The 23,803-nt window shown below is 42.2% G+C and overlaps 1 protein-coding gene across 1 annotated transcript in view; it reads right to left on the minus strand.

The window, feature by feature from the left end:
- LOC115470042 (inactive heparanase-2-like) overlaps positions 1-20,459 on the minus strand; it is a 260,196-nt gene extending 239,737 nt beyond the window's left edge. Inside the window, exon 1 of the mRNA XM_030202916.1 lies at positions 19,021-20,459. Within this exon, the coding sequence (XP_030058776.1) occupies positions 19,021-19,225 (205 nt within the window). The 5' untranslated portion in view covers positions 19,226-20,459. The remainder of the gene's footprint in view (positions 1-19,020) is intronic.
- Positions 20,460-23,803: the final 3,344 nt, after the last annotated feature.

Genomic DNA, 23,803 nt, shown 5'->3' on the forward strand with positions numbered 1-23,803 from the left:
TGCTAGAATGGCTGACGCACGACGGACTTCCGGATCAGGACCCATACTTCGGCACACTAAAAAAAAAAAGTTGGTACGGTAGGAGGAGGACCAGAGGAGAGCTTCCAGCTGCAGTGCGGGCTGCCTAATAGCATGTGGTTGAGCTGCGACGGAAAGGTTGCATACTCCCACTGATAACCTGCACCTATCAAGATAAATTGGCGAGCCTGAGCCAAGATTGGCCCACCCAGGCCCGTAGCTATGCCCCTGGAGCCAGGTCTATTTGAGCAGCATGCAGGTCCCTGGAGTAGTGTAGTGGTCAGTGCAGTGCATTGCACCGTGGAGTGGGGGACTCCGGTCCCTATCTCCCTCTAACTGTCACATTTGTGGTGGAAACTGTGAGCCCTCCAAAACTCACCAGAAACCCACTGTACCCACATATAAGTGCCCCCTTCACCCATAAGGGCTATTGTGTACAGCTGTGGGCAGTGGGTTTTGGGTGAGTTTGGGGGGGGGGCTAAGCAGACAAGATAAGGGAGCAACAGTGAGATGTGTACCTGGGAGCATGTTTTTGAAGTCCACTTGAGTGCTCCATTTATCTCCTGGGATGTCTGAGAGGCCAGTCTATTAAAAATGCTGGCCCCTCCTACATCCGAACGGCTTGATTTTCTATGTTTTTCACTTGGACGTTTTTTTTTTTTCCCTTTTTTTGAAAATGGACCAAAAAACAAAATGTCCAAAGCACAAAACCTTGTTAGAAACAGTATTTTCAAAAACAAAAGACAGATGTTTTTCTTTTTGGAAAATGAACTTCTTTCTTATTCAGATTTTGGATGTTTTTTTGCAAAACGTCTAAAGTCGGACTTAGATGTCATATCAGAAACATGTAAACTGCATAGAGGTGCATAATCGAAAGGGACGCACAAATTTTGCTGAGACGTTCTCGCAAAATGTCCCGATGGAGGGGTGTGGAAACCCGTATTATCAAAACAAGATGGACATCCATCTTTCGTTTTGATAATACGGCCGGGGACACCCAAATCTTGAAATTTAGGTCGTTCTTAGAGTTGGTCGTCCCTAGACTTTGTCGTTTTTGATTTTCAGCGATAATGGAAACCAATGATGCCCATCTCAGAAACAACCAAATGCAAGCCCTTTGGTCGTGGGAGGAGCCAGCATTCGTAGTGCACTGGTCCCCCTAACATGCCAGGACACCAACCGGGCACCCTAGGGGGCACTGCAGTGGACTTCATAAATTGCTCCCAGGTACATAGCTCCCTTACCTTGTGTGCTGAGCCCCCCAAAACCCAAAACCCACTACCCACAACTGTACACCACTACCATAGCCCTTACGGGTGAAGGGGGGCACCTAGATGTGGGTACAATCGGTTTCTGGCTCACATTTATCACCACAAGTGTAACAGGTGGTGGGGGTGGGCCTGGGTCCGCCTGCCTGAAGTGCACTGCACCCACTAAAACTGCTCCAGGGACCTGCATACTGCTGTCATGGACCTGAGTATGACATTAGAGGCTGGCACAAAATATTTTTAAAGATTTTTTTTTGAGTGTGGGAGGGGGTTGGTGACCACTGGGAGTAAAAGGAGGTTATCCCCGATTTTCTCCGGTGGTCATCTGGTCAGTTCGGGCACTTTTTGTGCCTTGGTCGTAAGAAAAACACGACCAGGTAAAGTCGTCCAAGTGCTCGTCAGGGATGTCCTTTTTTTTTTCATTATGGGTCGAGGACGTCCATGTGTTAGGCACGCCCAAGTCCCGCCTTCGCTATGCCTCCAACACGTCCCCATGAACTTTGACCGTCCCTGCGACGGAAAACAGTTGGGGACGTCCAAAATCGGCTTTCACTTATACCGATTTGGACGACCCTGTGAGAAGGACGCCCATCTTCCGATTTGTGTTGAAAGATGGGCGTCCTTCTCTTTCGAAAATAAGCCTGATAGTATCCTTTTTGGCTTTCATGTGGTATATCAAGACTGATGAATAAATATATAGATAAACACATACATACGTAATAACCAAAAAGATCATCATTCAGTTTCTAAAAGTGCTTCACCTTACTGATGGCTGTTTATTTAGTTCAGTTTTCAAAGGTGCATGGGCACCAGGGGTGCTAAGCCCAGTGGAAATAACCCCTCCCTGGACACATTCAATGAATATTCTCTATATTGGGGGTGCTCAAGCACCCATAGCACCCACAGAGTCGGCTCCTATGCCAGGGGCATAGCCAGACCTGTCATTTTGGGTGAGCCCAGAGTTTGGATGGGATGGCCTTCTAAAGTCCCCCCCTTTTGTCCTGCATCTATCTCCCTCTCCTCTGCCCCCAGATCCAGTACTTCTCTAATCCCCCCCCCCGCAGCTTAGCAATACCTCTTTCTCTGAAAAACCCCCATACCTTAGTACTTTCGACAGCAGCAACAGTAGTGATGTACATCCACTGCCTGCACCAGCCCTGTATACTTCCCTCTGCCGCATTGTGCCAGAGAGGAAACAGGAAGTGACAAAGGGAAGACTGAGTTTGGCGCAAGCAACAGATTGCATCGCTGTTGCTGCTGGGAAAGGTGCCAAGTTAGAACAAGAAAGGGGAGTGTTACCAAGCTGTGGGTGGGGGGCAAATGCCAAGTCCACGGGTGGAGGAGAGGGAGAGAGGGGAGTGAGGCAGCTGCTGCTGAACTGTTTTGGAGGCCAGACAGGGTGGGACGGAGCCAAGTAGCTACGCCACTGGGTCAGACCAGTTGATATTACTTATTCCCATGTCTGTTGCTAGCTGAAGCAGTCCTACCACCACTATGTCAATCCTAGAGTAAATGTTATGAACCTTAGAGAGGAATGAATAATCTCTTTTTTGTGGGTTGTGTCATTGCCACACATCCACCATTTTCAATACTCTTCAGCTTAGTTCTTTTTTTTTTCTGAGAACTCCCTCAATATGCCTGGAGTTTTCTACCTCTGGATTAAATTCTCCTCCCATCACTAAAATGCCCTTCTTTAAATGCCCAACTACAAACCTTACAACAGTAGAGTTTTGCTCTGCAGGATTGCTGTGTTAATTGTGACTATGGGGCTCATATATCTCTTAACAGGGGAAGTCTCATATAATCACCAGGGAATTATGTCAACCATTTGTCTTGGTGTACCCTGCCTGTCGGACTCCATACATAGTATACTGTATCAAATGTCCATGCAACAAAGTATACATTGGCAAATCCAGTAGATCTTTAAATGCCAGGATGATTGAACATCGCTCTAGGATCTCAGCACGCAACATTTGAGCACCGCTAGTGCACCATTGTATACAACATAACCATCTAGCCGACACTCAAATGTTTTGTTATTGATCACATTACACCGACAAGAAGAGGAGGAGACAGGAACAGAAAACTCCTACAACAAGAGACCTTCTGGATTTATCACTTAGACACATTAGAACCCAAAGGTCTCAACACATATATCCATTGGGGATGCTTTATGTGAAACACAAGTAAGACTGAACCAGAAACCGGAAAGACGCGGTACCGGTATCAGCTACAAAATGTCCGCCATATTTACAATTCAAACGCTGTGAGCCGGAGAGAAAGCTGCAAGCTTAGTGAGCCATCTACTTAGATACTTATTCAGGCCGAAACACTGAAAGACGCAAGTATTGTTGGAAGAACAGACATATATATCTTTTTCTTCCAGGTCCTGAGTGCATTGATCCCTTGAGAAAGCAGAGCAAAGCGAAACAGGCACCTGTCGGGTTTTCATGGGCACCCGGACCTACAGATAAGTGCAGTCTCTCATATGTTTTGATGCTTTGGGCAGAAGAATTAGACCCGGAGCACTATAAACATAGCCTGACATAAGATATTGGCAGGAAGTAGACTGTGATAGTAAGCTGATATAAGCACGATATTTGTGACAACGAGAATATAAAACAATATAAAAAGTAAAAAATCAATTTCAAGGCAGGAGGGGGTCAGTCAATGATTACGTCTATCACCAAAAGGGTACACCAAGACAAATGGTTGACATAATTCCCTGGTGATTATATGAGACTTCCCCTGTTAAGAGATATATGAGCCCCATAGTCACAATTAACACAGCAATCCTGCAGAGCAAAACTCTACTATTGTAAGGTTTGTAGTTGGAAATTGGCAGTAGAGTACAGCCATATTAGTGTGACAGTAGTACTTCTTTAAATGCAGCATTTTCTATATTACCTTATCATAGAACTTTCCCTGCCTTAAATTTGGGGCATACAAATTAACCAAAGTGTATTTCTCATTAATCTCTACTTCAAGCATTAGAAATTTCCCCTCCCCATCCATTGAATTTGGGCAACTTTAAAGACCAAATTTCTCCAGAACATTACTGCAACCCCACCCTTTCCCTGTGTTTTATGCCTCATTACTTTCTTATCTTTTTTTCAGGAGATCTGTTCCCTGAATATAACAACTGCCAGCTTGAAGTCTTTTTGCCTCTTTGTATAACAATTGAACTTTATGGGTGTATTTAATCTTCACATAATACCAGTAATTTGACATTACCAGTAATTTCTTGTTGAACTCTCAAGCCAGAGCTCCCACCTAGCCCTCCATGCAGCCTCCATTCTATTTGCCCCCTGTCCTTCAACCCTCCCCCATTCTTTCCTCCCTCCACCCTTCAAGCCCTCTATGAAAGCGCGCCGCCTCTCTCTGGCCCATTCTTTTCCCCTCTCCCACCCTTTGCTTCTGGCTTGCAAGCCCCTCCACCCACAGACCATTCAGCATGGAGGCACAACCTTGTTCCCAACAAAGCCCCTAAAACCAATGTCTCCCTTTGAAACCCACCCTTCTATTAACCCCTCTCCTTCCCCCTTTCTCCACTACTAATATCCACCATTCAGAAGTCCATTATTCTTAGAAAGGACATGTCTCTGGTATCTGAATCATCCTCTAGAAATCAGAATTCCAGGATTGTGTCTTTACTTTTCCCTCATAGAGGCCCTTCCTATGTTTGGGAATCATTCTCCTTATTGCATTGCATCTTTCTGCCTCTTTTCCCCATGTATTTCCACCCCCAGAACAACTCTTTACACTGGGTCTTATGTTGATTAAGCTTCTGGGATGTCTAAAATTCCTGATTATTTCAAAGCTCGAATAAATCCCTGATTATTTCAAAGCTCGAATTGACTCTTTGAGAGTTGGATTTTGGATGTTGCCTCACTAATTGTAAAAGAGAGGGTAAAGGGATATAGCTAATGGTAGTTTATAATTTTTTGCTTAAGCATCTGCATTATCTCTTTCATCTGAACCTTTTTTGCATTTATTGTTGAGATGACCATAAAATCTTCCAAACTATGACCTTTCCAATGACTATAACCTAAATTTCTGGCTTCTTACATCACTTTCTCATCAGCCGTAAACTCATGGAAACAGGTGATTCATATCATTTTATTTATTTATTTCTCAGATTTATAAACCACATAATCTACCATTCTAGGCAGTGTACAATATTGCATGGGATACATTGGCTCTAAGTGGCCTCAGTGCTCAATGTATGCTATCAGTTTGCAGGTTTAGGTTTGCCTCTTCTAACCCTGATGCATCCACAATAGGTTTAGATACTCTCTTTGGGGGTCTTTTACTAAGTTGTGGTAGCATTTTTAGCTCACGGTAGAAATCAGCCAAGATGCCCATTATCCTATAGGTGTCTTGGCATTTACTGCTAGCTGATTTCTACTGCGAGCTAAAAATGCTACCGCAGCTTAGTAAAAGACTCCCTTTATTAACTCCACACAGTCTATCATCTCTTTAGTCTCTGGTAAGCCTCATATTTTTCCAAAATTCTCAATTTTATCCAGTAGCTCCTCCTTGTCTCTTTCCAGGTGTAGTATTTTATGATCTAGTCTGATCATTGTCTCCTCCTGCTGCTCAACCTTTATCTCAGCCTCTTCCACCTGCTGCCCCAATTCTACCAGATCCAACCTAAGGTTACCAATCCACTCCTGTATTTCTCCTCTGATGCAGGCTATATCACTTTTAAGGTCAGCAAACCAGCTCTTTAATTCTGCTAGGGACAACAGTGAGTTGGTCCTATTGCACTGTGTTGCCTCAACAAGCTCCCTTCTGCTTCCATGGTTCTCATTCTGACCAGCTGACCAGAAGTTGCCATGTTGCATTCTTCTACCGACTCAAACCTGCTCTCACATAAGAATGCCTTTAAATCTACTGTTCACCATCTCATGGCCATGTAGTGATCACCCAGAATTAACACCTTTTAGTTTTCTTACTGAGGGGTTTGCTCTCAGAATGACTACTTTTAATAGCCTGAGTTTATTATTTGCTCCATCAAAGTTTGTATTTAAGCTGCCATTAAGATTGGTGATTGTCACTTCCATACCTATGACAGCTTTATTTAGCATTAACATATGCTCCCTTCTTATTGCCCTTCTGTTCTGCTGCCATGATGTTATTAGAATCTATATGCAAAGGGTGGTATATCAAATCTACTATAATAAAACTCACTCTCAACGTTCTGAAGACAACATTCTGAAGTCACTCAGTCACTCCCTGAAGGGTTCATCAGTTCATGGTGGTGAAGCCACAACACTGACTATATCTCTCTGCCCCGCCCTCGCATGATGGACCAATCAGAAAAAACACCCTCAACGTTCTGAAACACAAAGGACCATCACAAAACCGTTCCCAGGCAACGCTAGGCGACGTAAGACAGACCTATAAGAGGAAACTACATGGCAATAAGGGAGGAGCATTCACCAGCAGAACGGCTCATTATCTGTGCAGCACGGAGAGCACAGAGCCACCGCTGGAACGAGAGAAGAATATTCCTGCTGTGGGTATGTGCAAAAATAGACCGGGGGGGGGGGGGGGGAGAGAAAATTTTAAATACCTAATGCCGGTACTGAAGAGTGCCGGAGGGCCTATAGCACAGACTATATTTGGGATCGCTTGACGTGGAGTCGGTGGAGCCGGAGAACAGCATGCCCCTCACCATCTGGGACGTGGGCGAACAGGAGAAGCTGCGGCCCAGCTGGAAGGATTACCTGCGACCCAGCCAGTAGCAAACAGCAACCAAGGAATCGCTGGAGACTGGCTGCCAAACTAACAAAACAACCACACACCGACGCACCACCTCCATCATTCGAAAGGCATCCACTCTTACTTCAACAGAAATGCAAACTAATAATAAAAAACAAACAAAGAATACCCGGTTTCTCACACGGCTGCAGGTAACTCCCCACCCCCTTCCTCTTCCCCTTTTGCCGAAGCGGCCAAGGACGTGCCCATCCATCCCCAGCCTCAGGCAAACCATCTCCCACCTCAGGGATTCACCGAGCACCCGGAAAAAGACGGCGCTGCTTCCCGCAGCGTATAAATGTTCCAGCATTCCCCTGCAGCCGGCCTGAAATGGACCGAACATACAGGATCACCCCCCAACGGCCCAAGACCGTGCTCCTCTCCCTTCCGCCAACTTAAAACAACCATCCCCGTCCTCAGGCCAGCCGTCTCCCACCTCCAGGATCCCCAGAACCCCAGCCCAACGGAAAAAGACGGCGCTGCTTCCCACAGCACATTTCTCTTCCAGCGTTCCCCTACAGCAGCCCTGAAACGGCCAAATAATACTGACAGACCAAGAACGTGCTCCTCTACCTTCCGCCCATCTAAAACAACACTGCTGCCTCAGCACAACACAAAAAAAAAAAACCCGGAAAAAACAATCCACCACTCAGCAAAGGCTGACCCCCCTACAACCACATTCACATTTCACCAACAGAAAGACCCCCCCCCTCCACAAATCTCCTTGACAGACAAAACCACACACACACACACACACACAATACAACAGAAACACACCCTCAAAGCCACACACCAATCCATCCCACTTTGCCAGCATAGCACAGCACAGCACAGCACATCCCCAACCCCCCACCCAAAAAACAAAACAAAAAAAAGACACACATCAACAACCTGCACACACACCCCACCCTCACACACTCACACACACACACAAAATAACTCTGTGACACATACACACACAAAAAAAGACACATGCTAGCACCCATTTCATTGGTTTTGGAAACGGGCCTTTTTTACTAGTTTTTAAAAAACTAAAGTTATGTATTCTGTTGGCATCTATTGCAGTGAACAGTTTGCTTCATTTCCTGTTCTATATATATCTGACTTTTGATCTAACTTTTCTCCTCTTTTTTACCTCCTGCCCAGTTCTTCCATTCCCCATTCTTTTCTTCCCCAGTCTCCTGTATCCTCCTCTGACTTTCACCTACTTCCTAATCTCCCATTTCCACCCTCTGTACTCATCTACTTCTCAGCCTTCATCTGCATTTTTCTGCTTGTCCCCCCCCCCCCCCCCCCCCCCCCCCAGTAGCTGACGTGATTTTCCTGTTGCTCATCTTCTTCCCTGACTCCAGTCTCTTCCTTCTGCCATCATGGGTTCTCTGTCTTGCTTCATATCCCCATCCTGAGTCTTCTCTCCCATCCCCCCAACTCTATCCTATTGTTCTCATCATTTCCTATTCCCCACCACCACCACCATAGGGTTATAGATGGCTCTAGGTCATCAGGGTCTGACTGAGCCAGTTCTTAAAGTAAAATCAGGACTGGTTCAATCTGTCCCTGATGATCTGGAGCAATTGTGTAACCTTAACCCACCACTCCATGTACAGACTTCCTTACTCTAACCACCCCCATCCAACTATAGTTTTCTTTTTCCATCTCTCTATGCCCTATTATTCCATGTAGTCTTTGTCTCAGGATCCCTACCCATCTGAAATAAGTCTCCATCTCCCTGCCCTTCCCCATCATCTTATATTGGTATCTGTCTTCCTGCCCCATGTAGGTCTCATTCATGTTGTTTCTTGTCACTGCACCCCCATGGAGATCCCCTCACTATTCCCTCACCATGCCTCCCACCCCATTATATCACTCTTACTGTCTCACGCGCTCTGCATCCCATGTAGGTGTCTTCTTTGTGACCTTCATATAGATCTCTCCCTCTCTCTGCCAGTTCCTCTCCCTTGATTTCTGCTAGGATTTTAGTTATTTTTCTTCTATGCTTAACCCCATTGTCTTGCAGCTCAGCCTCTCCCCTATAGCCAACAGGAAGAAGAGCAGTTATGAGCATGTCTTCTGCAGCATGGGGCAGATCTGGGGGTCTTGCAGATCATCCTGTGAAATTGATCCTTGCTGCTGAGGAAACTGATGTGCTCTTAAGCACCCTTCCACCTGTTGGCAATGGAGAGGGGCCTGAGCTGCTGGGATGCTATTTGTTTGCTGCCATTGCTGTTTTGCTACCACCAGACTGTCAGTGCTCTAGGGACAATCTAGTTTGCCAAATGGAGGTACTGGTTTTGCCTTCATTGACAACCAGCCCCATGTAACAGGTTTACTTTTTTTACAGGTTTGCAACAAGGGGGCTGAGGCATGAAAAAAAAAGAGGATTATGCATACTCAGTTTAGAATTTAACACACTGTTTTGAACAGTGATAGTGCACAGATGCTTTTAGTTCATGGGCCCTACAGCTTTACTGGTTAGTGATGTGTGCATATGCCATTGAGACCTTGTTTTAGTGACTGTGCTAATAAATGTAATGTATTACATTTTGTGACATTTTAGGAAGTATATAAAAATCTTTTGCACACGTGCACTAAAATATTTTTACCAGTATATCTTCAAAATCCTGCATATTATCCTGCATGTATGAAAATGTCAAAGAATTCTGAATTATACTAAACAAGAGTACTTCAGTGTCCAAGGCAATAAGGCATATTTTCTAGACTCATCAATTTAAGTTATAAAAAAGATGAGATCTCATACAAGGAACACTAAGATTTTTGTGTTGTGCAAATAAACTATAGCAGTGAAAATAAATGATGTTTCAAGAGTAGAGAGCAGAACCCCCAGAACAGGTGTCACCATCTAGCTGTTTGACACATTGCTTATTTTGCTTTGTCAGAAAGTATAATATTTCTTTCAGAAAGAAAAGAAAAAAACACTACAACATGTTGCACCTTTAACCTCTCTTGCCCTATTAGTGTGAAAAAAACAAGATGGGCAAAACCAAAGAATATGATCCCAGGAGTCAGACATTCTTTTGCCCTGTCATGCATCAGAGAGAGACAGCATTTCTTTTTTGTGTACTTTAAAGGTTTCAGATCTGTTTGAATGAAATGAGGGTATTATTTATTACTTTCTATTTGTTTTTTTCTATCATTTCTTATATTTTATTTTCTAGCATTCAATCACCCACTTTTATATGAGTGTTATGCAAAGACCTTTTCAGGCTGATGACTTTACCATCCAATTTATGTATGTGTTTCATTTATTTTTGTATTGTCTGGTGTATGTATGTGTGCATGACATCTTTTTCAAACATCATTTTTTGGTCATACTGCAATGTATTGATAAATGTTTTTTTATTAATATTAGTTTTATATTTATCTTACATATTTTGGGATTTTATACTTTGCATATTTAGTTTTTACTTTTGTTATAGGATCTCTGACGCAGGCATAGTCCCAAAACATAGCCATTTCAGGTCAGTCAATAAAGTCTTTGCATCTCTGTGCACTCAACCAGGACCCTCATCCACACTCTTATCACCTCTCGCCTAGACTATTGCAACCTGCTTCTCACCGGCCTCCCAATTAGCCATCTCTCTTCTCTTCAATCAGTCCAAAACTCTGCTGCATGGCTCATTTTCCGCCAAAATCGCTATGCTGACATTAGCCCTCTCCTCAAGTCACTTCACTGGCTCCCTATCCATTTCCGCATTCAATTCAAACTTCTCTTACTGACCTATAAATGTATTCACTCTGCCGCTCCCCAATACCTCTCCACTCTTGTCTCTCCCTACACCCCCCCCCCCCCCCCCCCCAGGCACTCCGTTCTGTTGACAAATCTCTCTTGTCTGTCCCCTTCTCCTCTACTGCTAATTCCAGACTCCGTTCCTTTTATCTCGCAACACCTCACACCTGGAATAGACTTCCCGAGCATATACGTCTAGCCCCGTCTTTGGCCGTTTTCAAGTCCAAGCTAAAAGCCCACCTCTTTGACACTATGTTTGACTCCTAACAACTGCTCACTTGCCCTGCACCTTTTATCCCGGCCTCTTTAATTCCTTACCTCTTAGTTGTTCTCTCTGTTACCTGTCTTATTTAGATTGTAAGCTCTTTGAGCAGGGACTGTCTTTTATGTATGGTGTACAGCGCTGTGTATGCCTTGTAGCGCTACAGAAATGATAAGTAGTAGTAGTATTTGAACCTGTGATTATGTCTGCATTCTTTGCCGTCTCCACTTTGGTTTGTCCTTGGAGGCATCTGACGAGGTTCTTTTTTTGTTTGCATGGGTATCTCCCCACATCTTCCTCAGTGAAGACTGAAGCAAAAATTTCATTTAGTCTCTCTGCTATGACCTTGTCCTCCATGCACTTCATAGCTTAGGTCTGAGGCCTGCAGAAAATCTGTCGTTCCCCTCACCTGTTATCTGTGGTCTCCAGCAGCATTCTGTGCCAGAAGAGTCTGATTTACTTCCTGGAAACTCTGTACTTCCTTTATTTATTTATTTATTTATTTTTATTTATTGCATTTGTATCCCACCTCTTTGCAGGCTCAATGTGGCTTACAATAATACATCATGGATACTGGAAATGAGAAGAGGATATACATTTGGTTTTACAGAAGGATTTTGGGTTACATGGTCATGAAGTACAAGATAGTGGTATTACAGAAGACATTATTAGATCTTAGAAATACAAGATAGTGGTATTAAAGAAAACATTATCAGACATTAGAAATACAAGATAGTGGTGTAGCAGAGACATTGTAAGACATTAGACGCGTTACGACGTTTCTGGGTTTATTTGGAGATTTTACATGTTTTGATCTTTGTGGTGTATCTTTTCAAAGAGATGAGTCTTTAGTAGTTTGCAGAAGTTGGCCAGTTCATAGGTCGCTTTCAAATAGCGTGGTAACGCGTTCCAGAGTTGCGTGCTCATGTAGGAGAAGGTAGAGGCGTGTATTAATTTGTATTTCAGACCTTTGCAGTTGGGGAAATGAAGATTAAGGAATGTTCGAGAAGATTTTTTTGCATTCCTGGGTGGCAGGTCTATTAGGTCCGACATGTAGGCTGGGGCGGCTCCATGGATAATTTTATGAACGAGGGTACATACTTTGAACGTTATTCGTTCTTTGAGTGGGAGCCAGTGTAGTTTCTCTCGTAGGGGCTTCGCACTTTCATATTTTGGTTTTCCGAATATTAGTCTGGCCGCTGTGTTTTGGGCTGTGGAGTTGATGACATCGCAAGAGGGCAATGACTGATGTCATCACTTCCTGTCTAGTAGTATGTAAGGAAGATCCTGACTCTCAACCAATGCCTTTGCAACAGGTCACCTAGCCTGGTCTAGAGTGAGTTGCAGCCTTGTTCCAGCCTTTCTCCAGTCCATGCCTTCAGCCCTCTTCCAGTCTTGTTCCAGTCTGTGCCTGCAGCCTTGCTCCAGTAAATGCCTTCAGCCTTGTTCCAGTCCATGTCTTCAGCTTTGTTCCAGTCTGTACCTCGTTCCGGCCATGTTCCAGTCTGTGATGTCCAACTTGTTTCTGCCCTGTTCCAGTTTGTGGCTTTACCTGGTTCCAGCAACTTCCTGGAATTGACTCTGTCAGGCCAGCCCCAAAAGGGCTCTGTTAAGAGCCACTCTCTGCCCTGACCTGTCGGGGTACCCCCAAGGGTTCTTTTAAGAGTCACTCTTTAATCTGGTCTTTGTCAAGGTGTGACTTGCCTGCCACCAGCTGGGGCCACCTAGCCTTTGGGTTGGGTAGGCAGCATAAACCTGACTGTGGCCCAATTACTCACATACCCCATGCCATGACAAATTGCAAATGCCATGAGCTCGGGCAAGTTACCCACTCTGCAGTTGTTCCAGCAACTGGTCCTTCAGCTTCAGCAACTGTCTGGTTCAGTTCAGGACCTGACTACCCACTTGGGCCACCTCCAAGACCTTGCTCAGGAGGTCCAGCAACAATGGACTCAACTTCAAAAGATTACGGAAAACCTTCAGAGGGCTTGCGCTCAGCTTGCCATGATGCAAACCACAGAACCTCCGGTCCCGAACCCAGTGCCTCAGCCTTGAGTCTCAACACCACTACACTTTGATGGGAACTCCAAGATGTGCTGAGGATCTATTAACCAGTGCTTGATGAGTTTTGAACTACAGCCCCCCAGCTATCCATCTGATTAGGTCATGATAACCTTTACCACATGTCACCCTAGAGGAGAAGGTTCCCATGCAGATAGGACATTCTAGACTTTTGGAGGAGGAGAAACGGACAACATAAGACCTTTGTCCATACTGTGAGGACCTAGGACGTTATGCTACGTGATGTCCCAGGAAACCAGGAAAACTTTGAGGCCTAGGATTAGTGAGAGAAACTTCCCTAGGTTCTTCCTGAGTTTTCCCATCTCCATTATTACTCTACCAATCACCCTTCAATGGGAAGATTAAAAAATCATTGTCCAAGCCCTCATTGATTCTGGAGCTGTTGGGAATTTTGTGGATGAATATCTGATATGCAAGTATGACATTTCTGTGAATTCCCTCAGAAAGCCTCTTTGTATGTCCTCGGTCTATAAGGACCCACTGCTAGAGCATCTGTGGGCAATTACTCAACCTATTTCTCTTCAGATAGGCCCCTAGCATCAAGAAACAATAGAGTTTTATATACTCCATAGGTCTGTCCATCAGGTCATTTTGGGGCTTCCATGACTGCAGAAACATGAACCTCGTATCCACTGGTACTCCAGAGATATTAGCCTGGGGTCCAACTTGTTCTCAGTCTTGCTTAATACCTGTTCAACCTCAACTAACCTTACCTAAGATGGATTCACCTCTTGATCTGCTGGCCACCTCTGCCTCCAGCACAGACATTTCTAGAAAGAAACAAGCCATGAAACTATCGCCTCACCGGGAGAGTGACTGCCCTAGTGTCCTCCAGCTGGCTAAGATACCACTCCAGGGCAAGGCTTCCTTGCCTTCCATCTCAGAATCCTGATCTATCATGGACCCTGCCAAGATTCTTACTGTCTCCTAGATTACTGTATCTCTGAGGAAAACTTTGGTCCCTAAACGATCTAGGAAGTGGGCATTGCACTGAACATGCAACTTCAGACCTACAGGGTGTCAATGAAAAAAGAAGACCCTTCAATTGGGGTGCATCAATTCTGGTGGCCCCAAATATCTTAAGGTATGCAAGATATTCTAGACACCAGAAGGATAAGGGGGAAACTATACTATATTCATGTTTGGAAGGGCTTTGGACCTGAGGTTAATACTTGGGAACCAGCTGTCAATGATCATGTCCCTGCATTTATAAGATGTTTTCATCATCTTTATCCCCTCAAACCTGAACCCATGGGTCCGGGGAGGGCGCTTCATGGAGGGGTACTGTCACGACCCTCACCTGTTTCCCATGGTCTCCAGCAGCATTCCATGCCAGAAGAGTCTGATTTACTTTCTGGAAACTCTGCACTTCCTTTATAGCCCTGCAAGAGGGCGATGACTGATGTTATCACTTCCTGTATAATGGTATATAAGGAAGTTCCCTGACTCTTAACCAGTGCCTTTGCAACGGGTCACCTAGCCTGGTCTAGAATGAGTTGTAGCCTTGTTACAGCCTTGCTACAATCCGTGCCTTCAGCCTTGTTCCAGTCCATACCTTCAGCCTTGTTCCAGTCCATGCTTTTAGCCTTGTTCCTGCCCTGTTCCAGTTTGTGGCGTTACCTGGCTCCAACTACTCCCCCAGGTAACACCTCGTGGCTTGCTCATATCTTCATCAGTTCATACATTTTAATTTTAAAATTTTTTGAATACATATATTTTAGAATATTTTTTATTTTTTTATTATAAATATTAAAATTGCACTTAGCTTAATCTGAGACTCCTCAGGCCAGGACTAGGTTCTAATTTAAGGAGCCTCAGATTAAGATAAATGCAATTTTAATATTTATAATGGAAAAATAAAAAACATTCTAACATATATATTCAAAAAATGTTAAAATTAAAATGTATGGACTGATGTAGATTTGAGCGCGCCAAGGGGTGCTACCTTATATGAAATGTCACAACAGAGGTCCAGGGTTTTGAATGTATGATTAGCTTGGAACCGTGTTTAACTGTGTATATAGCATTGAGCTTTTGCTTGTAAAATGGATAATATACATGTGTATGTGCTGGCACATAAACGTGTATGTTCTGGAATACCAGCACACATATATTTATTTTGCTATGTTGTTCCCATTAGCATTTTGGACGTTAATGCTTGTGAAATGGATGTTCCAGCTGCACATAACTGGTGTATACACATCTATTCATGGATGTATTTTAGAACAGGTTTTACGTCAGCATATCCTGTTCTAAACCATTAGTGAAACTTGAGATGCCCCATCCTGGACATCTCCGTTCTGTTTTGTACATCCTTTCTATAATGCCACTCAATGTATCTCATGGTGTTTTTGTCTCAAATGTATACTCCTACATGTAACACAGTTTACAAAGCCTTGAACATATAAAAAATTAATTGAAGTTAAATGTTCTCCTTTCTATTCCCCCAGTATGTCTACTCAATTTTCTTTATACTTATTAAAATCTTATATACACCAAAAGCCACAACAAGGTCATTTCTAGGTGGTTCATAGTATAACCTTCATAATCTGAATCACACAGAACAAAACATACAATTTAGAACACAAATATCACTGTACCACCTCCTGCCTAACAATATCCTCCTTCACACCCTATTAAGGAAACAGCTAATCTTTATCCTGCAAGCTATCATATTTTTTTCAACAGTATCACATATCATGAAAAGGAAAAGTAATATCCTCAGCATCAAGTCTTGCAAATAAGCATCAATTTTTCTCTACATTGTTATATCTTTTTTTTTCCATAAAGTACTGATCCATTTATTTCTGATAAGATGTGATGTGAAACCAAGTTACTTACCTGTATCAGATGTTCTCCATGGACAGTAGGATGGATGGCATCACCAATGGATTCCAGTGAAAAAAAGCTTCTCCAGCATAGATATATCCAGATGTTTTTGAGAAGCCTACCACAAATAAAGGCGGTAGCCCCAAAATATTTGTTTTGGTTTGTTTCTCATGTTGTTTGCAGCATTGTTTGTTTTGATTTGGATAGTATTCATTTTGAGTTCAGAAGCAATGTTGTTAAGAGTGCATCCTCTTTGCAAAGAGTATGCACTGTTTGCAAAGAAAGAGTACTTTTTAGAAATAGTATGCACTATTCCTGCCCATTTTCATTTGTTAATGACGTGAAACATGAGATATGTCATTGACATTTCTGTATTGATGTAAATGACAGTTCATTCCTAACCATGAGTGATTGCCACTTCATGCCTGCAGCTGTTGATCATAGATTGCCTCAAGCTTTATTCAAGCTCAGAGTGGCATATAGCTCCTTTGGGCAGGAGAATGGGTATATGAGGATTTGTATTCTGCTCTCTATGGAGAACACCCGCTACAAGTAAGTAACTTGTTTTTCTCTGATGACAAGTAGGATAGCAAGTCCTCATTAATGGAACTACCTAGCTACAAGTTGCCCTAAATATAAAAGAGGACATAACAATCATGAAAGGTGCTGCAAAAGATAGATGCCAATATATTTTGTGGTGGTAACCAGCCTTTTTCAAAATGTTCCTGTTTTTTTTTAAGGGCCTATGGAAGATGCAGTTGGATTCTAACCCCCAAAGAGATTCTGGAGGACTGACTGACCAAATATCTATCATATTGGGAGCCTATTTCTAAACAGTAGTGAGATGTGAATGTATGGGCAGAAGTCCATATCACGGCTGTGGAAATTTCCTCCATGGGCTACTGATGTATCCATAGCTCTCGCATTATGAGATTTGACATGCCTGGACATAAGTGAAGGAAATGCAGTCTTCTAGCCAATTGGATAGAGTGCGTTTGGTAAAGGCAGCTCCTGGTTTATTAGGGTAAAAATAAACAAAAAGCTGGGAGGAATTTCTAAGGGGTGTAGTCTGCTCCAAATAGAAGGCTAAGGCTTGTATGCAATTCAAAGCATGTAAGGTATTTTTACTTTTGTGGGCATAAGGTCTAGGGAAAAATATTGACATGATGATTGATGGATTAAGATGGAATTTCAAAACTACCTTATAAAGGTGGATGAGTGTGCACAACCATCCTATTCTTGTAAAAGTTTGTATAAAGTTGATCAGTTACTAGAGACTGGAGTTCACTTGCTCTGTGCGCTGAAATTATGGCCTCAAAAAAAATGACCTTCCAGGTCAGGCACTTCAGATCACAGGTGTGTAGTGGCTCAAAAAGAGCTTACATCAGCTGGGTTAAAAAAAAATTAAAGTCTCATGACACTGCTGCATGCTTGATTGGAGGCTTCAATAGAAACAAGCCCTGCATAAAGCAAAAACTAAAGGCTGTACAGAGAGGATGTTACCTTAAACATGGTGGTGATATACACTAATTGCACAAAGGTGTACCCTAATGGAGTTGGTTTCAAGCCAGATTCAGATAATTGTTGGAGGTATTCAAGCAGTTTTTGTGTGGCAAAGATGGATCTGACAACAAACCAGTCAAGTTCTCTTCAGAGAATCTGTCTGGCTCAAAGTCAAAATCCAAGGAGTGCTCAGTATCAGACACTGATAAATAATCTATAGGAGATGTTCAAATCTCTGCCTGCTTTGATCTCTGCACATCCAAATGAGTGGAACTTGAATAAGAACATCAGCATTCTGATGTTCTCTGTCTTAGTGAAGCTTCGTCCCCAATGTGCTGGAGATGAGTATCGGTACAGCAGACATCAAACTTGAGATCCTTTGAGGCCTCAGTGTATCTCCTCCAGGCAGTGTGTGAGTCTTGAAGATTGGCTAGATCTCCTGATGCACCATCAACAATGTTGAAGCCAAAATATCACATCAAGCAAATAATCAGTCCAGATGCTCATCAGATTTACTCATCAACTGCTCCTCAAAGGTTACCAAACTCAAAGGTGCAGAGAGGGAGGCATGGCCATATCCTCCAGAGTCAATTGAAGTATATCAGAGACTTAGTTTTGTGTTTATGAAGGCTGCTGCATTCCCTCCACTACTGAGCAGTCCTCAATGTAAGGATGCTTCAAAGTACACCAGCCACTTCAGTGCCTTGATGCTCTTGACATTGCGCTCCAATCAGGTGCGATGTCAATGGACCCTAGCCTCCACCCAGTATTCAACATGAACTTTCAATAATGAATAAGGCAAGGATAAATCTTTCCTCTTGATTGGGCAGAAGTTGGAGGATGTCCATTCCCAATGTCCTCTATCAATGCTCAGTGTTGAAACTGAGCAATGTATTCTCAATGCAAACACATTCCTAGCATTCAATGCAGCTCCTAGACCCATGCAGACCAATTCCTACAATGCCAGCACTGATGGGCCAGACTTCAAAGAATCAAAAATGTATTTATATTGTTTCTCTCAACCAAAAATATCTCTCTTTGATATCTAAGGACATCAGGAATTGCAAGACAATGACAGGGCTAAAAAAAAATGTTTAAATTAAATAAAATCAGAAAAATCCTATCTTGGCGTGTCTGACTGGCTCCACAGAAAGACATAGACAAAGGTAGTCCTTGTACGGCAGCAGCAGGTTGGAAGTGATGCGCATGAACAGTAGGCTTCTTAAAAGCTTCCAGATGCATTTAAGGTGGAGAAGGTTACCCTTATCAGGCTCCATCACTGACATCACCCATTGGTGAGGACTTGATATCCTGTTTGTCCTCCCAGAATGAGTACTACACTTTAGAAATGATTTCCATTGTCTTTTCAGCTGTTCACAATATGATCTCTCAGATAACACTAAAAGAGTAGATTCTTTGCATTGCATGCTAACTATAATCTGTGAGTGAGCTAAATGGTTTATAGATTTCCTTTTGCTGGGGTTTCCCTATCCTTCTAAAATGTTAAATTATATTAGAGAACGGGTAAAATATATTCCTCTTACCATTTCCAAGTTCCCATGAAATATTGTATTTTTTGCTTGCACTGTATTTCAGGAGACTAAGCACATTGGAGCTATTCCAGGTGTTATCAGGTTTTCGACGGAGTGCATTGAGCCCGAAAATCAGATGGAGTCCAGAGCAGTCTACAAAGTTATAGAGTTTGTCTAGAGACCTGGCTGGGAAAAAAACAAAAAAAAATGCTTGCATCGTAACTCTTATTGACAATTCAAACAAAACTCCATACTGAATTATACAGGAGATAATGAAGGGATTCACTATATAAAGCTATCATTCAAAACATCATGATGGACACAATTGTATACAGTATCTGAAATAAAATCATGAAGAGAAACATTTCCTAGGAAAGCATAGTTGCTTATCTCTAATTGGTGTTCTCCATAGACAGCAGGATAAATCACACATATAAATAGGTAATGTAATCCAATGGTACCAGCATGGAGTATCTCTCTCAGAGTTCACAAAGTGCTGGAAAAGCCTCTGAACACACGAACACCTTCTCGCGTGCCTCATCACTGCAGAGGTGCTTTAGTTAATATTCAAGCTTAGCATTAACTTTCATAGAGGTAGGAAGGATTATGTGTCTAATTTATCCTGCTCTCTACAGAGAACACATATTACAGCTAAGCAACTTTGTTTCTTCATTGACAAGCAGGATAAATCAGCCACACACAAGTGAGTTCTCCCAAGCTGAAGGTTGTAGAAGTGTACTCTGAAGATTCTGTGTACTTCATTTGGACAGTGACATTATTTGAAAGCTTCATCAACCCAAATTACTTACTAGTTCTGGGACAATTGATGCCACTATGTGAAAACATTCTTTAGCTCAAGGATGCTACTTGGAACTTTTGGCCCTTTTGAATGTAGATTTGAGCATCTTAGAATGATGAGGAAGCCATTGCTTTTCAAATCTGGGAGCCTTCTGAACTTTGTATATAGAGTTAACTTTGTTAATAAGCTGAACAGAGAAAGGAGTCTCCCACATTCTCATCTTTACATTCTTGATGATTCAGTGAACAAGTATTGTCATACTTTCTCTAGAATTTTTGGACCTTTTGAGCCAACTTTTGCTTTTTTGTCCTCTTTGGTGATCTTTGGACCAATGTTTTAGTATGTGTCATGCAGATAGCAGTGATATTTTCGCTAGCATGCTCATTGATTTAAGTTAAATACTGGTATTTAACATAATCTATATACTCATGGACAGTGTTGTGAGTGCACCTCCAATATATGTTTAGTTAGGTCTTGATATTTAGCAAGCCTAAAATAAACATATAAGTTGTCCAGATAGCAGCTGTATATCACTGCTATAGAGATAATTTTTAGGCCCAACCTCGCTCATCCTCTAACTTGGTCCACAAATATATGGATACTATCTGGCCATTTATGCGATTGAAATGGCCTGATGTGATCTGTATATTTGTTTAAAAATATATGGATAGGCTAACACAAGTGGATACATTCCAGACATCAAAATCCCTTTTGGGAAGTACAAACTCCCCCTCAAATCACAAGTCAGGAACCTTGGAATACAGCTAGATTCAACACTTACTCTGATTCCTCAAATCCAAGCAACCTTCAAGAGCTGCTTCTACTATTTGCGACAGCTACGTTGCCTCTCTCCTTACATCGATAAGGTAAATCTTATCCCAGTTGTGTATGCCACGATAACATCAAGACTGGATTACTGCAATACACTATAAACAATGGTCTGACTACAAAGGGCCTGCACCAACTCCAATTGATTCAGAATGCAGCAGCAAGACTCGTAGAAGGTTGCAAGTGGTGTGACCACATCACACCATTTTTGCAAAAACGTCATTGGCTACCAGTACAATACAGGGCTAAATTTAAAACTCTATGTCTGATCTTCAAGGCCCTGAAAGGAAATGGCCCTGAGTATCTGAAGAATAGGATGATACTCTACACACCGCCAAGGGCATTAAAGTCCTCCTAAGGACTTTCACTAACCACACCCTCTCCAAAAGACATTACATGATGTGATACCCACAAGTGATCCTTCTCCAGAGTAGCCCCCACACTCTGGAATGCACTGCCTGAAGGGCTCCGCTTAATACAAGACTACTTCTACTTCAGGAAGCATGTGAAAGCTTGGCTCTTCAACCAGGCCTTTAATGGAAGAAGTAACTAACTTGTTAATCTTATTCACACACTCAAGGAGTGATTCAGGCTGCACATACGGCAGCAGGACATGTTTATTTACTCCTAACCTAGCTGAAATAATATTTAACCATCTCTCTGACCTCATGTGTAACTTTCTTTAAATCAGTCACCTTACTTTCTAACTCTTCCTATTTTATTACCTATCTATATGTTACAACTTTGCTTTACTTTTCACTATCAATTATAATGTTCTATTACGTATTGTGTTGACATTGTGAATAGTATACCATGCCATACTTTGTATTGTTATTTGAATATTTTTACTTCTGTAATTGCCTATTGCTCATGTTTGATCTATTCTTACTGTACACCACCTTGAGTGAATTCCTTCAAAACGGTGGTAAATAAATCCTAATAAATAAATATGAATTTACTGGCAAATGCATACTTGCCTTTGAATGTCAGCCTAATAGTATTCACATGCAATATTCCCAGACCAACCAATAAAACTCCCACATTGAGTGCAAAGCAGAAGTAAGGTGTTTCACTTTATAACTTGACATGAAAAAAAGATTCTATTCAAATTCTGGTGTCACATCAGTGACAACAGCAAAAACTCCCTCTATTGTCAGACACTGTGTGAAATAACAAACAACCTTGCAGACAGACAGACACTCAGATGCATACTATAATATACCAGAACGAAGTCCAAGAACTCAGACTACATCAACCCTACTTCTGAAAAGTATCTGTTGTCTGATCATTCTATTTTTCTTGTTGGGTTGAGTTTTTCTTTTCACCGTTCTCTTGTTAGTTTTCTCCTAAATCCTTTTCTGGATCTTCTTTCTTTAATTTACCTGTCTTCTTCCCTTCATGCCCTACATCTCTGATATTGATCTTTCTGTTTCATCTTTTTCTCTATTTCTCTCATCTGCCTTTTATCTACCTGTAGAGATATTTCATTTCTTCTTCATCCAGTCTTCCCTTTTTCAATTTTCACCTACTTGACCAGCTTTCCATTTCCTACTCCTGCATAATTAGTTCTACCATTCCCTGCCTCTGTCTCATTCCTTCCACAGCCTCCCCCTGACTTTCACCCACCCACCCTCTGTACTCATGTCCTCCCCAGCCCCACCTACCTTCTTCTGCTTGTCATCCTCAGCTCCCTCCCTTTCATTGATGCACTTTCCACTTCCAGTCCTTTTCTTAAGTTTTACCCTCTATCAAGTACCACACTAGAGATGAGATGTTAAATGGGGTGGGGCTACATGGGTAGCCCAGGAGATCTAAGGGGACCAATGGGGCGTGTCCAGATTTTGTTGTAAATGGCAGCCACATGAAACAAAATGAACAGAATAATAAAAGACTTTCCTATTTAATTTTAAATGACAGCATGTGGGGAATAGCCCCCCCCCCCCCCCAATATGTTCACTGTATCCAAGACTTTATCTTATTTTCAAAGCATGTGGGGAATAAACTCCCCCCCCCCCCCTAAAATGTTCACTGTATCCAAGACTTTGTCTTATTTTCAATCTGCTATGCTGGCATGTGATGTCATCTAAACTGCATTATGTTCTGTGCTGAAATGTTTACTTTGCATCTAAGAAAGGGTCTTGGCTGTGATCCACAGGAGAATAGAAACTGCAGATCACACAAACAGCAATGTTCATTGCCTTGAACACATTTGTTGTTACAAAGTATGGAGATAAAACGACAAAGAGCCCAATGTGGATTGCTCTGCTTGAAGATATCCATATATTTGCGTGTCAGGGCAGAATCTTCACTAGAAGGAAGTGCTGTTCATTTGGTTCCTTCTAGTTTATGCCCCTGATGCAGTCTATTACTTGGTTAAACTGTGACCACTTTGGTTCTCTTTGTTATTTTATCTCCAAGCCTTGTAACAACAAATAGTGTTCTGAAGCATTGAACATTGCTGTTTTTATTCCCCTGCAGAGTATTGCAGATCTCTGCCTCTGTTTCTGTTGTTACTATCAATTCAGAGACACATCTGGCTTAATCTGGAGGCATTGAGTAACCTTGGGCAAGGACAATGCTTAGTCAGCCTCAGACTGCATATAGCCCAGAATTGGGGCCCTAGCTATAACAGTTCAATCACCTATCATGATGGTATCATGATTCAAAGGCCACTTCTGATAAGGACTTGCATAAAAGATGCATCTGCAAAAGGCACAGATCAGCACTCATCCGGAACACCAAGAAAATCATCACTCTACATCACACGTCCACATGAATATCAACACAAGCTTGTCATCAGGATCAGATTTATTCTAGGTCTTACTTTGCAAGATTAATCTATTGAATTAGGTCTACAACCAACCGGTACATCAGGGAACAAAACAAACAAAAAAATACCCTGAAGGGAAAAGCTTAATCACTGAATTTCAAATAGTCAGACACATACATTGAATTCCACCCACACAGTAAATTATCATTTATCATTTATACCGTTTCTTATTGCAATTGTAAAACAGAAGGTTTACATTAAAAAAATACATCTCATAACCAAACAAATAGGAACTCCAGTCAATAATAGGAAAGCACAGCAAACCAAAAAATAATAAGAACATATCTAATAAAACACAATTATCTAAATTAAATACAGTTTAACCTGAATTTTAACAC

The sequence above is a fragment of the Microcaecilia unicolor genome, chromosome 5 (assembly GCF_901765095.1).
Source record: "Microcaecilia unicolor chromosome 5, aMicUni1.1, whole genome shotgun sequence".
Classification (NCBI taxonomy): Eukaryota; Metazoa; Chordata; class Amphibia; order Gymnophiona; family Siphonopidae; genus Microcaecilia; species Microcaecilia unicolor.